The sequence below is a fragment of the Mya arenaria genome, chromosome 11 (genome assembly GCF_026914265.1).
Source record: "Mya arenaria isolate MELC-2E11 chromosome 11, ASM2691426v1".
In the NCBI taxonomy this organism is placed as follows: Eukaryota; Metazoa; Mollusca; class Bivalvia; order Myida; family Myidae; genus Mya; species Mya arenaria.
Genome location: NC_069132.1, coordinates 60,925,173 through 60,942,298, shown reverse-complemented (window position 1 = coordinate 60,942,298; position 17,126 = coordinate 60,925,173). Strand labels below are relative to the sequence as shown.

Genomic DNA, 17,126 nt, shown 5'->3' with positions numbered 1-17,126 from the left:
ATATTCATTCCAAGTAAAATGCTGCCTTCCGACAGCATTTAGAGGTGCCAATATATCTTTGCTGTGTCTATTGTTTTAAGGTCAAGGTCATTAAGAGCATTTTTATCCCCCGCCTATGAAATAGGGAGGGTTCATAGGCGGGGGATATTGAAATGGCGTTGTCCGTCCGTCCTTCCGTCTTTCCTTCCGTCCGTCCTTCCTTCTGTCCGTCACCTGCGTTTTCTCAGTAACTAGCCGGTATAATTTCATGAAACTTAAAATAAATATGAACCACTATACTGGAATGATGCCCGTCCAAAAAAAAATTTGATTGGTCAATTGTCCTTGGAGTTTTTGCCCTTGATTTTTTGAAAAATGCACATTCACAGCCATTTTTCAGTCACTAGCTGGCAGAATTTCATGAAACTTAAAATAGATATTAATTACTATACTGGGATGATGCCTGTTCATGTTTTTTTTTGGATTGGTCAATTGTACTTGGAGTTATTGCCCTTGATTTTTTGAAAAACTCATTTACAGCCATTTCTCAGTAACTAGTTGGTAGAAATTCTTGAAACTTGAAATAAATATGAACCAACATACTGCGATGATGCCTGTTTATTTATATTTTGTATTGTGTAATTTCTATACCAGTTATTTGTCCTTGATTTTTTAAAAGATCCATGTTTGCAGCCTTTTCTATGCAACTAGCTGGTAGAATTTCATGACACTTGGAATAAATAAGAACCAACATACTGTGATGATGCCTGTCTAATTTTCTTTTGGATTGGTCAATTTCCTTAGAGTTATTGCCCTTGATTTATTAAAAAATCATTGTTTGCAGCCGTTTCTCAGTAAAACCAATATGCTTATCTTATTCTTTCTGAGATTTTTTTTAACCTTTAAGCACAAACAAGCCATCAAGCACAAACAAGCCATCGTTGGCGGGGGATATCTTTTCACTGAAAATGCTTGTTGGATTAGCTTTCGAGTCAAATACATTAGAGTTTGAAATGAACAGATCTCAACTGCAAGTTACTACTTTATTTCAATGTAATCAAAGAATGAAATAACAAATTTCACCTCTTTTAACAGTCTTTATTACATCTTTTTGCACAGACAATATATTTTTAATATAAATCAAAAAGTTGCAAAACAACATGATCAACAGTTACAAATAATATGATCAATAGTCACAAAAATGTGTACAGTATGTATACAATAAATCTGATGAACATGGCATTATAATGATGACATATACATGAACTTGCACCACAATGTAGAAGTAACTCATTAGACTTGCCAAACCATCTCGACACAGATCTGTTTGTTTATAATAGTGACCTTAGTAAAATTACTTATCGTTTATCGTATGTATAAAGATACATGTAAAATACATGTATGGTGAAACATATCAATTATGAAAACTAAGCAACAACTCACTTCACCTTGTAAAATCCTTTTAAAATATTACGTGAAAGAATGTGAATTGATCATTTTCATTATCATGACGCTTTGCCAAAGCATAATCCTCACTTTTATTTCTTTACTGTGATGACTCCATGAACAGTAGCTAGTGATCTTAATATGAACACTCTTTCACAAGGTCAATCTTTTTAAGTCCAATAATATGTGAATGTGTTTGTGTTATTTCTCTCCCATACCGTTGAACATGTTCGCCATCCCTCCCATCCCCCCACCTTTCCCCCCAGCCCCCTGCTGGAACTGTCTCATCATATTCTGCAGACCCTGCATACCACCTGAAATGGAAATACATACATAATTATATAGACAGTTTAACTTATACAATTTAATTTTACCAAGTTCAAATGTGACCAAAGCTGATTATCGAAAAGAATCCATTTCTTGATGTTAGAAACAGTATTGAGGTCATACCCACAAAGCAAGTTACAAATAGTTTGAAATTCTCCTGAATGGAAAATTGCCCTTTTTTAAATTGAATTTAAAGAAAACTTGTGAGTACCGGTATACCTAAAATAGGAAAAAGGAAGACCAAAGTCTATATTAAAAAATATAATGTGTGTACCGGTAAATCAATTTGATGATAAGTCGTTTTTTTTAAATAATCACCAACAATTAGAAAATATTCACTATGTTGGATATGATCACTAAGATTCCTTACAACTAAGGCCCATGGTGTCACTTGCATGGAAGTGAGGCACTCTTTCACAAGGAAGTGAAGTTTTCAGTAATAAATACCCCGGTATATGTCATACATTGTAATAAGAAGTACGGATGGCAGTTTTCAGTATTAACCAGACTTCTACAACTATCAGTTATGTACACCTTGATCCTGAGGTACATGTATTTATAAGTCAGCATTTTGACAGTAACAGCTATAATGTGGCTTTGTGTTAGATGTATTTCTATTAGATAACATTTAACAGTGCTCCAGCTAGCCCATTTTTGAGGGCGATCCACCCCTGCCCCTTTTCTTATCACCATGCTCCCTTTGTGGGAAGTGCCTTTTTCACAATTGCACTATTATGGCCTTCTTTCTCTTTAATGGCCTTCTAGTGCCCTTTCTGCTATCGAAATCATCACTTAAAATCAACATAAATTCACAATTGAGAAATACTGCGCAATACTAGTGGTAAGAGCACCTGCCAAAACCATACTGTCCCTTTGACTGCCGAAAATAATGAATCATTATTACCCATCAGCAAAAGCTCAAACTGTAAACTATCCAAGAATTCAATAAAGTTATACCCATTTGGTGGAGAACTCGCGGGTCCATCATCTTGGCCATCTGTGTGTTGAGTTTGGCCATCTGGGTCGGGTTCACGTTCTTGCTCATATCACCTCCTGCATGGGAAATCAAGTAGTATTTAGCACATATCTACTGCTATTTAAGCTAATGTAAATACAGTACATATAATTAATTCTTAAATAAAAAACATTGTCAGGGATGTGATTGACCTGGCAGCTGAAGGGCTGAAACATTTTTGGCCATGTGTTTATGGGGCGCTCTTGGGGTCAAAAGCGCACTGCTGTAGAAGAAAAAATTGCTTTTAAGAAGCTCTTTTAGGGCTCTCCTGACCTTAAATATGAAGCAAACTGGAATATTTACTTAAAAAACTGAAAGCAACCAAATAATCTTTTCAGGTAAAAAAAAAAAAAAAACAATTGGGGGGGGGGGGGGGGGGTCTCTGGGGCCATAAGTTCCGTGGAATTCCGCGAATCCGCGGACAAATCACATCCCTGATTGTGATATTGAAAGTTTTGTGCAAATTTTGTGACATTCGAATACATTTCCTTATGCAAAGATATGTATTGGCGAATAATGATCATGGTATTTAGATATGTAAAGCAATTTTTTTTTTTTAAATCTTTCATGCAAAATTCCTGAACTTCAAGTACATTTATTGTCAATGATTTCATTCAAACATTTTACAGCAATTCAACTCACCCTTAAACAGTCCCTTTATTCCTCCCATCTTCTTCACCATCTGGGCAAACTTCTTATACTGTGTGAGTAACTCGTTAACCTCCCGTATGGACACCCCCGCCCCGCGAGCCACGCGCTGTGTTCGACTTTGCTGCTTGGTAAACAGTCGCTCTCCGTCCAGGCTGTCAAGTTCTAGGAAAGAAGATAAGATTTTTATAATCATATTAATGATTTCTGGTATTAAAAGTGACTTTTAGTGTTGATCTAAAATATATTCCATGAATTTATACAATGTTGTTCTACAAAATATTTAAAGATTTTCCGGTAGTTGTATATATCTTATTAGTACTCTCATTTTAAGTTGTAAGTTAACCCCAGTTCTTTAAAATATACGGAACTTAAATTAACATATATTTAAAATAATGAACATGTATACATGAAATGTCAATGTTACCAGATTTTTATCAATTTTGAAAAAAGGCTTGGAATTACTACAAATGAAAACTCAGGGTTTTCTTGTTCTTTAATCTTGTTATCATTCCTATTCCCCTAACATGATATCATATCTGCATACCATCGTCATTCATGCTGTCCATTATGGTCATCAGTTTCTTCAGACGAGACATCGACTCTTGCTCCCCACCCTTCGTCAGGAAATCTGAGCTGAACCCGGGAATCATGTTCTGAAAAAAATGGTTCCGTTTTGTTTTAAACTGACAATATTCATTCTTTGAAATGAGTTATTTTTACTAGTTATGCTGTTCTTCGAAACTGTTTTTAATCAAAACTTTTACAAAGATATATTTGTATTGAAAACATCGCAATTAGTAAGTTACATACATGAACAATGGTATTATAACTTATATTTTTACAAACTATGGAATATCTTTTAATCATTGTTATTACTGTAACAATTGGAGGATGATAAAGAAATCTGAAAACAAGAGCTCTGTTGAGAAAACACGAACACTTGTCGGTTGTATTTCACCCAATGAAGGGACAGAACTTAACAATTAATATAGCCAGAGTTATTGGCCCAGCGATCATGTACGTACTGTCTCTAGAAACATGTGTACAAAGTTTCATTTGAATATCTTGGAACAGTTTTCAAGTTACAGTCATGATAAATATTTTTGTACTACTGACCCACAAAAAAAGACTTGGGTTTTAAAGAACATGGTGAAAAAAACCCCCATATTTTTTGATAATATGAAATAAACATAGGAATATTTGTTTGGGCAGGTTATGGGTAAAGTTTTTTTTGCAGTTTAATTTTGGGTTTAATTAAAAAATAATTACTTCCCTTTGTATGTAACTGTTTTAAAAGACACTAAACAACTTGAAAAAGATATATACATGTATAAAAAAAATAACTTCAATTCATCAAGTAACTAAGAACATTATTAAAATATAACAGGATAAAATAGCCATAGGTACATCATAATTCTGTACAATAATACTTGTATACTTTTTCTGTTGTTTAAAAGGGAATATTATAAACTATGTACTTACCATGATCTGACCAAACGGACCCATTTTCATGATATTTTGAAACTGCTCATACATGTCTCTTAATGTAAAGTGACCTGAAATATACATGAATACATAGGGGATAATTGCTTGTTGCAGTGTAAGATCGTAATATATTTCACAGAGTTAGCACCAAAATTTATCACAAGTGGCGTAGTCACGAGTGAAATATTCATTTTTGTTGTTCACGAGCTGAAACATATTGCTATCTTACCCTGGAAAAAATACATATTTTCTTTTTATTATATGTCTAAAATTGAAATTAAAAGTCATTCAATCACACTTTTTTAGAAAAAATGTGCCAATTTGTATGTGAATGTAAAGTCATTTTGGAAATGACGACGTTGAAATTGTGTCCTAGCCCTGTGTCCGCTGACATTAGACTGGGAACCGAAAGCTGGCTTAAATTTCACTGTTTCAAACTAATTACAAATTTATTTCACTGATAAATGTCTATAAACCACCGGACAGCATGAAATAAAAACATTTTTTTAACAGGTCAAAAAATTAAATTTAAAAGTGTTAAGTTCTCTTACATTGTATTTCCAACATACAACCACCTAAAAGCAGAAAGCTGTTCTATGCTGTGGTTGTCAGCTTCACACATTGGTCATATCGGCACACTTATTTTGCCCAATCTAACTTGTTGCACGTTACATACCTTGTTTGATTTTCTTCATGAGCTCTTCGTTATCGTCCAGTTTCAGCTCATTCACCTTGTCTATCAGACCCTCAATGTCCCCCATACCTGAACAGCAAAAATAAAATACCATGATATCATCAATTACAAGATACAAGATTCTTTACTCAAGGTTGGGTTCATGATAAAAATAAACATTAACTCAGTGAGCTATTTTCTGACATGTTTTCAAGGCGTCTTCACTTCATTAACTGTATAAAATCTTTTAACATTCCAAAAATAAGTTACCTTATTTAACTGTGTTTACACAGAATATGATTTAAATATTGCCGGCATACTATAATTTATATCATATAAAGTGATTGACATTTTTTACAAAGCCCATTTTAGGATAATTTCAAAAAGATCTAAAAATTCATATCTTGAAAATGATATCAAATTTTACCAGTTTTTCCTCACATTTTTTGACTGGCGTATTATCTTCTTTTAAGTGTACCCTATTATCTATTTTAAATCTTAACAGAAAATTTGTATCACTATAAATAAACCTTTAAAGTTTTTAAATCATAGCTGCTATTATAATGGTGACATGTCCATGCATGTAGGACTCTGATGAGAATGATAGGTTTTATAGCTACATGTTCATCAAAGCATACCGAGTAACTTGCTGACAAAGGGCTGTACTTTGAAGGGTTCAAAGTCATCTATGTGTTCCCCCGTGCCGATAAATATCACAGGACTCTTTGTTGCCGCAACTCTGTGAAATAACAAACAATATGTGTTGAGATGTTTCACACAAACAGGTAGGAAAATAAATAACACAACAAAGTCAAAGGCATAGGTTTTAGATGTCACTGTCACTAAATTACCTGCCCTTTCATATATTTGATTTCTGACAATCCTGAAATAAATATTCTGTGACTATAAAGGGACTATCATAGATTGGTATAAAAAATCATTATACATTACATCAACATATATAAACACAGTTATAATTAATATATTTATATGCTTTCTTGTCAACTATGTACAAATGTAGATATTGTCCACAGTCTCCAATATTCCAGCAAACCTAATATCGACCTGATCGGGATACCATTTTTATGATCAGCAGCAGCACTTGCAGTATTATCACGTTATAGTATTAATAGTATTGTAGTTCTGTCAGCTGTGCTTTACTAATGCAATTTCAATTTGATAACCTTAAAGTTAAAGAAAATTATTTGATCATTTAGACATTTCTGCATGGAACAAGTTTTAAGCAACTTAGTTAAACTAGTACTACTAATGATTTACAATACGGGTACTTGCATTCTGTCTGAGAAAACTTGTTCTTAAAAGTCACAATCCAATCAGTATGTTATGTTGCTTTATTAACTAAGAAATGCTCCAATGCCTCATTCACATTGATGATCAAATACTCTCCAAGACCAAGAAATCCTTGTACTTACGCACTAAGAGCTCCACCTCCCTTGGCGTGACCATCCAACTTTGTGATTATAACTGAACCAACGTCCACCTTCTCCTTGAACGCCTTTGACTGGGCCTCACAGGCCTGTCCTATAGATGCGTCCATCACAAATATCACATTGTCTGGCATCTGAAAAATGGCATGAAATGGTAAGGAGGAATTACTACTGTAGTACACATATTTTTTTAAGATGATTTTTTAATTTACCGGTACCTTATTATCTAACTACAGCGCTGTGGAGAAAATGCCATTACTCATCTGTGGTGTAATTCAGTCAAAAAGAAACATAACTCTATATAAAAACCTTCAAGCCAGAGTTATGTGCCTTATACATGTGCATATTGTCTCTCGCAACAGTATAACAAGTTTCATATCTAAACATTTTTTGCAAACCGTCAACACCACCTTCGATAACAAGGCTATCATTATACACTGACAGATTTCTTCAAAATTTAAGACAAAAACCAAACATATTAACTCAGACCCGATATTTATAATTTTTGCATTTAATACTGACAATACTTGACTTCACGCCTTAGACAATTTGATGTACAGAGGCCATAATTAATGATATATTTTGCAACAAAAAATACAGACTTTTTACACTACTCATAGTATTCCACAGGACCACTTCTGCTGATTAGTTCTTCAACATCATAGACCAGAAATTTGATCCTCTTTTAATAGTAAATCAAGCATCTTTAAGTAGATCAAGGTTCTATTATTTGAAAGTAAATTTTATCATGGCCTCCAAAAAAGATCACAAAAGTCTTAAATTCACCAGAAAACGACTCCAAGATCTACATGTATGTTGTAGAAGATCATTATTTAGGATGAATCACAAATACTTACAATGTTATTATAGACTTGTAACATTTCCTCGAACAGTGAGTCCTCCTGCTTGTGTCTACCGCTAGTGTCCACTATGATGATCTCGAAGTTCTCCGATTTAAACTTGTCCACTCCCTCTTTAGCAATCTCCACTGGATCGATCTCTGTGTAGCTGGAAGGAAGTTGCAAGTCTTTGCATTTATGCTCTGGGTTTTATTTACATGCATTGAGAGTCATCAAAATTAGACTTTTGGATTAACAAGCCGGAATTCTTATACTATTGCTTGGCATCAAATTTTTTAACAAGCCCTGCTATATAGAATTCAGAATTTAGCGAGCCCGGATGACAATTTACCAGTGAAGGGCTTGCGGGCTTGTAATAAAATCGACTACTGCATTGAAACAGATTCTTATTTAATATAAGAGAACCCAGTTCTGCAATTCTAAACATTCACATATAATTGTATATATATGTATAATAGAATATGTTTTTTCCTTGTCTACGTTTAGACAAGTTATGTTAGGTAAAAAAATAATGGCTGACAAAAATTGTCAAACTTGTTTTTTGTTAAAAGCTGGTAAAAGGGTAAAAACACAAATGGGAACCGCCCCCTAAAGAATTTCTTTATTTAGCTTTCCTCGGATGGGTTGTATGTTAAAATGGAATGTCCCAAAAACAAGTGTTAATTTTGAATACATTATTGATCATTAAGAAGTATTTAATCCCCAGACCAATTCAAACCAATGTGATTGATCCAATCAACCATTTTCCCTATCTGTCACCTTATGAACAACATTATAACCCTATCAAAAACAGAACTAACCTCCCATAGAAAGGTATTCTGGCTTTCGTGGCATTTTGTTTCAACTGATCGAAGGCCCCAGCTCTGAATGTGTCAGCACAGATCAGACATGTCCTCCAGCCTTTCTTCTGGTAATAGTAGGCCAACTGAAAATGTATTTTATCATGGATTATAGGAAAGATAACGCAATGACATAGCAAAAAATGTCTATAAATATATAATATATACATGATGTTTGGTCATCATATATATTATTATACTAAATAACTCTATAATTTGGATGCGAGGTCTCTATTGACAATATAATTCACATATTTAAAAGAGTTATTTCTAAAAACATGTTTTACAAGATGTATATATACATAGCAGAAAAATAATTTGTGAATTCTTTAAATTGAGACTTAAAAATAAGTGTAAAAACTGCACCATATGAAAACAAATGATGCATGCTGACATTGAACTGTATGAAGCTGTATGAAATAATATGATTGTCCAATACCCTACCTTTGTACATGTGGTTGTCTTGCCGCTGCCCTGTAGGCCGACAAACATGATGACATTGTTGCGTCCCTTGGTTGGCTGCCAAGCCTTCACTCCGGGGTCCACAAGCTGAAATAAAAATATCATTTTTATTTTCTATTTCTTATTTATGACGACAATGTACCAATATCTTGTATGTCTTTGGGCAGAGGTTTGTAACAGCTATTGAATTGATTAATTTGATAAATAGCAGTACTTCAGCAAATTATTACATTTTCATATCTTATCATTGACTGTTATAGCGATTTAGCCAAGATTTAAAATAGACATGGTGCTGCAGAAAAGGGACAGGGTGCTAAGGAAGAAAATGGCACATTGAATCGGGCGATAAAGAACTTGAACATTACTTACTTGGCAGAAAATGTTAGAAGTGGTGTTTATTTGAAGAAATATTAGGTTTCAACTGCCAGATATGGGGTGTGTGAATATATAATCTTATTATTAATTTTAAACACTACAAAAGAAATATTTGACAGTCTGAAGCATTTATATTGTACAGTAATTCTATGAAGGCAGAAGGGTACCCATGTTGGTCTCCATGGGGGCAGAAGGGTGCTTCTGAAAAAGGACACGGTACAGCACCTTTCCATAACCCTTCAGCTAAAACCTTAGTATGTGACTAAGAACACCATTAATTAAACAAGTATTTTTTTCAGGTTGCATCTTCAACAGCTGTACAAATTTGTTTTTTAATAAATATAATGTTGCAATACATAATTTTAGTTTGCATATAATGGGCAAACATAATGCTTAACTCACCAATAGGAATATATCATATTAACTAAGATAGGAGCACCAATATTGAATAATTATATAACAATCATTACAGCCTACGTTATTCATTTTTGACTTCATGAACAACATTACCTTTACAAGTTCTTTGTACACAGAGGACTGAATCATTCGTCTTTTGTTTAAACCTCCAGCCATCTCATCAAAGTCGATTATGGATCTGTGAATCAAATTCAACATCAAAATCAACCGAAGTAATTTTTATTTCATTTTGACAAATTACAATACTATGTTACAGTTATTGAATATTTCTGATTTACTAAAATCAAACTGACATAAGCTGGGTAATTTTACCGTCTCTGTGGCCTAGTGGTTAAGCATCCGCCTACGGAGCGGGAGGTCGTGGGTTCGATCCCTGGCCGCGTCATACCAAAAGACGTTAAAAATTGGTACAAGTAGCTCCCTTGCCTGGCGCTCGGCATTTAAAGGGTAGTGCTTGGAAAAGTGGTGTATTCAGTATTGGTTTAACCCAGGAAAGTTGTACCCCGTGTATCGGTACTTTACACCGAGCACGTAAAAGAACCAAGGGGTCTCTTCGAAAAAGAGCTAGGGTATCGCACCCGGACTTCCTTGTATCCCACCACTGTCTCTTCAGCGTGCTGTCCCTTCAGCAAAAACAAAGGACCCCATTGGAAATAAGTGCTTGCACTTTCACGGGTTATCCTTGACCGCAAGGTCTAAAGAAATACATACATACACAGTCTGTCTGCCAATTTGATCAACATGTCTATCAACATGTTGACGTGAATGACTCTATTTTAGCTAGCACACATATAAAAACAGTTGAATGAAACTAGTTCATGACTTAAAGGCTTTCTAAATGATTAAATCAGAACCTGGTTGGCAATCCCATTGGAGGAGACATGAGCATTGAAACATTCATGCTTTTTGACAAAAATGTTTTTGTTAAAATTATATATTACATTCTCATGAACAAAACTTCATGACTTTAGACAAGAAATATTTTTTTAACAATTGAATTAATCAAACCTACCTGACATTTTCTCTGAGCCCTTTCACAAGTCTGACGTTAACATCAGCTTCCAGCAAAGCAGAACAAATCTCCTTCAGCATGCCATTTAGAACCTGGAATTTATAATATATAAATAAAATTGTCCTAGTTTACTTTTAATTTCAATATAGGAGAAGAAAAGTAATAAAATATGCCCAAAATGCACCATTTTGGACTAGAAATTGTTAAAATTTTCATGAGGGAAGACCCCAAACCCCCTGCCAACACTTTAAACCATATAAATTACGTTTCTGAGGGAGTGGCGCAATTCAAATGGGTACACCCTTAAGTAATGCCCCCTCTAATGTCGAATCCTGGATCTGCCCCTGACAATAACTGCAGATCGCATATATATATATATATATATATATATATATATACTGCTTGCAAAGAATTTAACATTACAAACTTGTACAAAAGAGTATGGTATATTCCTGTGAATAACGCCACCTGTTTTCAACAGTCACATGTAAGGTACAAATACTACTCAAAATAACTATATAATACAGTTCAATGCTTCAACTGGAGTGACATGCAGAGTATTTCATAACATAGTAACATTACAGTCCAAGGAAATTACGGACCAGACATAACGGACCATATATCTGGACATAATGGACCATCTAGAGAGACATGACACACAAATATACATGGTCTGTAATGTCCGTTTTAAAGTTAAAACAAACTGTATGTAAAGTTATAAATCCTGGTCATAATCTCCTCAAATATGGTCCCTTATGTCTGGTCTGTAATGTCCAGACACCTTAAAATTAAGTGTTCTAGTTAACGTCTTGACATTTCTGATGGTCATTTGTTCAAATCACAAAACTAGTTCATTAATATATATATTACACTGGTTGAGAAGCAGTTTCCGACAAATCGCTTTTTCGCGTACCTTCCTTAGATCTTCATAAAGAAGGTACTGCAATTCAACTATATGATAAATAGGCAATCAACAGTTGAAATTCTTACCGAGACACGAAAGTAACTTTTATTATTATTTCATGTTTAATGTTTATTTCTCATTTTGTACACATACTTGAATGTGGGGGATCTGCACGCGCAGCGTATTGCACATGCGTGTAAACCTAATTTGCATATCTATGAATAGCTACAAGGTTTTCCTAATTGACTTATACAAACGATGATCATTGTGTGCATATTTGTGAACACTGGCGTCATGCTTGTTTCGCACCCATATTCACTTAACACAAGTTTCCATCAGAAATGAATCAAAAATATCATTGATATTCAGTCTCTGTCTGATTTCTAGTATGAATTGAATGTTGTAAATTTTAAGATTAAATTTTTAGAAATTGCTGAAAACTTAAATGACATTTATTACAGTCTTATATTTAGTTTATTAAATAAATAGATAATAAAAACACACAACAGGCACCTTAAATATGCCCCGCATTCGAATTGTGGGAAACTGCTTCTCATCACAAGCTAATCAGAACAATGTAAGTACCCTCTTTGCGCCCCTATTAGATACACTATATGTGACGTCACAAATGTAAAAAATGTATCGGAAATAACAGCTTGAGCTGTAGTTATATAAAATGTGAACAATTTTAGTAGACATTTAAACGCGTATAAATAATTCAATGAAAACGCGGTAAAAACTGTCGGAAACTGCTTCTCAACCAGTATACTGGCATAAGAATAAAGAAAATTGTCGTCAAATATGTTATCTTCAGTAGTTTCCAGATCCATTCAAAATCGGTTAAGACAGTCTACAATTGCATAAATAAGCTTACCTCTTCATTAATAATGATGGTTAGCCTGGACCAGCTAATCATGATTAAAAAAAAAGCGTGGACAGCATTTTAGAATGACTAAGTCAAACGTAAGATAAAACAATTGCATAAATAAGCTTACCTCTTCATTAATAATCGTTGAGTTGTTCAACGACCGTAAAGCCGAAGTGATCTTCCGTCCTAAATCTGCTAACACCATGTTTGCGTTGTCTGTGCTTTTAACAGTTCAGATACCTTGTAGAAATGTTGCAATACACTATTGGGTTTGAACAGATGTTTTGTTTCTAAAAATAACTTTGGAATTCCACGTTTACGGAAGTCACAATTAAACACGTCTTAGTGGTAGGCTGTAATAATATATTTGTTCTTATGTTAGCAGAATTCATAAGCAGAATTTTATGTATTAAATATCATGCTTCTTGAATAAAAACATTTGACAGCTGCCACACGTCGAGAGCGGTGTTCATGTAAACTTTATCTCGAGATAAAAATCGTAAAAAATCGGTGCATATAAGTCCTAAGAAAAACTACCATAAAGCAATATGAAAGGTCACAACATACCTGACTTCACGTTTGGAGTTTCGGTATAATGATGTTATTCAATACCTAAAATTGTATAGATTTTGTTTCCCAGCAAGCCTTTTGACACTCCCCTCATGCAAATCATGAGATTGTTTTTTTTTGTCGAAGAAGTGTGAATTTAAAATATACTTTTTATTTCTCAATATCGGTAGAACAAATGTAATACAGCAGTTCTAAACCCCATACATTCGTATTGAAAATAGACAAAAAATTAAGGATCGATGGATCCCGAAACCTCCCACCTACATGGTTAAAACATACATGGTTGTCCGGTCTGATCTCTTGTTCTCACCTGTGCGACCCGAATTCGATTCCCGGTCTGGGTAAATTTGAGTTTGGTTGGTCGCAAAGCCGGACAAGTGAGTTTTCTTCGGGTTCCCCGTTTACCCCATAATTCAAGACCACACACTCGCGCAACGTCGTACCAACAACAGTGACTTAGTATATTAAAGTTGATTTAGTTCTGTCTTCACAATCGTAAAGTAAAATAAATACACATTTAAACTAAACCATACATACTTTATAATTTGTATTACATAGTCAGCATCCCTACGAATAAGATGCCAAACACTGATACTGATTATTCTGTCTTGGAATAATCAACACACTTCCTACGACTGTCAGATTTTTCAAACCCAATACTTTTCAACCCCTTTGTCATTTGTGAAATCAAAGACTTTTCTACCCCTTTGTCATTCCAACCCATAAAAGTGCTAAGACTTCCCCCTAAAACAAAGACTTTTCAACCCCTAATAAACGAAGACTTTTCAACCCCTTAATTCCTCACCCTTTTAGAAAATAACTTCAACAGTAAACAATTTATTTTGAATTTTTTTTTTAAAAATCAAGAATATATTAAGAATAAAAATATAACAGACAGAAAATATGTAATACATACAAAATAAACATATTTGAAACACATGATAATACAATAATTCATAAAATATTTACATTGAAATACATATAAAAAAATGCTTGACTGTCCATATTAAGCGATTTAGTCGCTAAGCCATAAATCTTCCCTGTCTCCCGAGGAATTCCTCACACAATATATCATGTGCATGGTACTACTCCCTAAATTAATTGAAACAGCATATCATTTTCTTTAAACACTTTTTTAAAACTTATTTTGTCATCAGTAAAAAGACAATAAAACGAGTTGAAATGTGTTATAGATTGAGTTTCAAATGCTGTCAAATTACAAATAGAATAACATAGCAATATAATTGTATATGTCAAGCCAAGATGAAACATTTTTAGACAGTGAATAAACAACATTATGCCAAAAATATCAAAAATCTTCTGAAGAGAATAAACATGTTTTATCACTAAAATTAAGTGCTAAATGTTTTTAAAATGTGTTGATAAAATGTTACGTAAGTGTAACATAATATTTTATTAATGCTTTATTTTATCAGATTAAAAAAATCAAGACATTCTATTATAAAGTGGTATATATGTAAAAAAATGCTATAAGCATTGTATTGTCTTCAATAAATGGAATGAAGGTCGCACATCCATTTATGGACAACATGTACGTGGCATGGTCATAAACTCCTAAGGGATTAAAGGGCTTCATAACAGCTTTAATTTATGTTATAGTAACTTGAAAGTGACAGTTTAAGTCCAAACAGGTAGGGGTTGAAAAGTCTTTAAATAGGGGTTGAAATGTCTAAGGGTGGAAAAGTCTTCGCTTTGAGAAGGGGTTGAAAAATCTTGGGGTTGAAAACTCCTGCTTCCCTTCCTACTCACGGCGACTATTAAAATACGTGCAGAAAAATGGCTTTACATTTCATTTTATTATTGTTTTACAAAGTCAAGTAAGGTAAAAACATAACTTGGAGGTTTCAGGGTTTACTCGATCAGAGTGTCAATATACCGGAGAGTTGATAACCGGGGAGCAGGACTTTTCAACCCCAAGACTTTTCAACCCCTTCTCAAAACGAAGACTTTTCAACCCTTAGACTTTTCAACCCCTATTTCAAAGACTTTTCAACCCCTACCTGTTTGGACTTTTTAACCCCTATATCAAAGACTTTTCAACCCCTAGTTGACATATTTTAATAGCAATATTGAAGACTTTTCAACCCCTATATCAAAGACTTTTCAACCCCTATTATTTTTTGTCAGCCAGGTGTTGTCTTTATTATTTATTTATTTTTTTTGGCAAGAAACTTAACAAATTTCACAAATTGTTTTTGAAATACAATTAAAGATTTGTTAGTGTTATTTGTTACTCTTTACTACAAAGTATTGGATAAAATTTAGACAAAGGTGTTGCACTGATTTACTAATCCCTTGTTTGATGAAGGCAAATAATACCTTTGATTAAATATATGATGTTTTTAAACAGTGGATTTGCTTAACTAGAATATATATATTACTCAAAATGTGCTCTAGCTGGCATCTAGCCATTAGTGGCAATACCTCACATGATGATGTGAGTATAAATTTAAATATCAGAATTGAAAAATTGCAAAAGAAAATAAATGCAAAGAAGGATTTACGGAGCAATCTCCATTTACTTGTAGAACACCCATAAAAACCTCTACTTGAAAATTGTTAAACTTTTATTACTTTTAAAAAAGGTCAGCGGTCGAAACATTTTGTTGTAGTACCATATTGCTATTTCAGTACAGTTCAATTTTAGTTGCTGATAATGAAAAAAGTATTATCTAATAACTCTGAGCACTGGGGGGTAGGGTAAATAAGTTAAATTATTTTTGTGTTCAGTTTTTAAATCCGAAAATCATACACAAAATTTAACAAGCTGCTCATAGTTTAAAATGATGGCCATCAGGGTATTATATCCTTAATTTGAACTGTCATTTTCAAGTCACTATAACCTAAATAAAAAGGTGTCATGAAGCCCCTTAATCCCTTAAAAATTTATGACCACGTCACACTTTCTGCCCATTAACGGATGTGCGACCTTCATCCAATTCTTTAATTGCATTAAACAATACAATGCTTATAGCATTTTATTTACATCTATATATATATATATATATATATATATATATAAGCCAATTTAAGCTGCACTCTCACAGATATACCATTTTCACAACTTTTTTTAATTTTTGTCTTGGAAAGAGCAAATTTTTGCGTAAATATCTACAAACCAATAATAAAAGATTGCTGACAAAAGATCAGATCGCAGATTTACAAATTTCCGTTCGAAAAGTAATGTTTTATGGCATAAGCCGTTACTAACGGTTTAAGAAAATGCATAAAATATCAATTTTGGATCTATTTTTTGTCAGCAGTCTTGTATCACTAGTTGCCATCGATTTTCGCTAAAATTGGCTCGAGGTACGGATAATATCCCCCCCCGGATGATTGCCCCCCCCCCAGACATTAGCCCCTAGGACCATAGCCCTCCCGGAAGATAGCCCCCCCCCCCCCGTCTTAGTGAAAAAAACGGACGATATCCCCCCCAATATTAAAATGCATATTATAACCATAAATCAATGAAAAAAAATCATGAATAGTGAAAAATAAACGGAAAAAGCATGTGATTTTACAATGAAACATTTATTATTTTAAAAGTTAATTGTTTTCTCTGTTATTTGTTGACTATGCACTTATTTAATAATCTTTGATCAGTAAGTTCTCACCTTTAATTATCATTCCAGTTGATAATTACTGATTGACCTAACACATGAATTGCATAATAGTATACTATTCACATGGTGGAAACATCAAAGTTGTTTGCCTAATTGAACGTCAAATAATACTTAAATAAAGGGTATTTATCATTTGTCTTATCAGGGTATG

At 33.6% G+C, this 17,126-nt stretch overlaps 1 protein-coding gene across 1 annotated transcript; it reads right to left on the bottom strand.

Moving 5' to 3' along the window:
• Positions 1-1,062: 1,062 nt before the first annotated feature.
• Positions 1,063-13,261, bottom strand: LOC128208206 (signal recognition particle 54 kDa protein). The gene is made up of 14 exons (XM_052911656.1): positions 12,889-13,261; positions 10,990-11,081; positions 10,071-10,155; positions 9,168-9,272; positions 8,685-8,809; positions 7,882-8,032; positions 7,010-7,158; positions 6,215-6,315; positions 5,580-5,666; positions 4,901-4,974; positions 3,963-4,071; positions 3,410-3,580; positions 2,710-2,805; positions 1,063-1,739 (listed from the first exon to the last, which is right to left on the bottom strand). Exons 1-14 carry the CDS (start codon positions 12,964-12,966, stop codon positions 1,627-1,629), a joined length of 1,536 nt encoding a protein of 511 aa, XP_052767616.1. The 5' UTR covers positions 12,967-13,261; the 3' UTR covers positions 1,063-1,626.
• Positions 13,262-17,126: the final 3,865 nt, after the last annotated feature.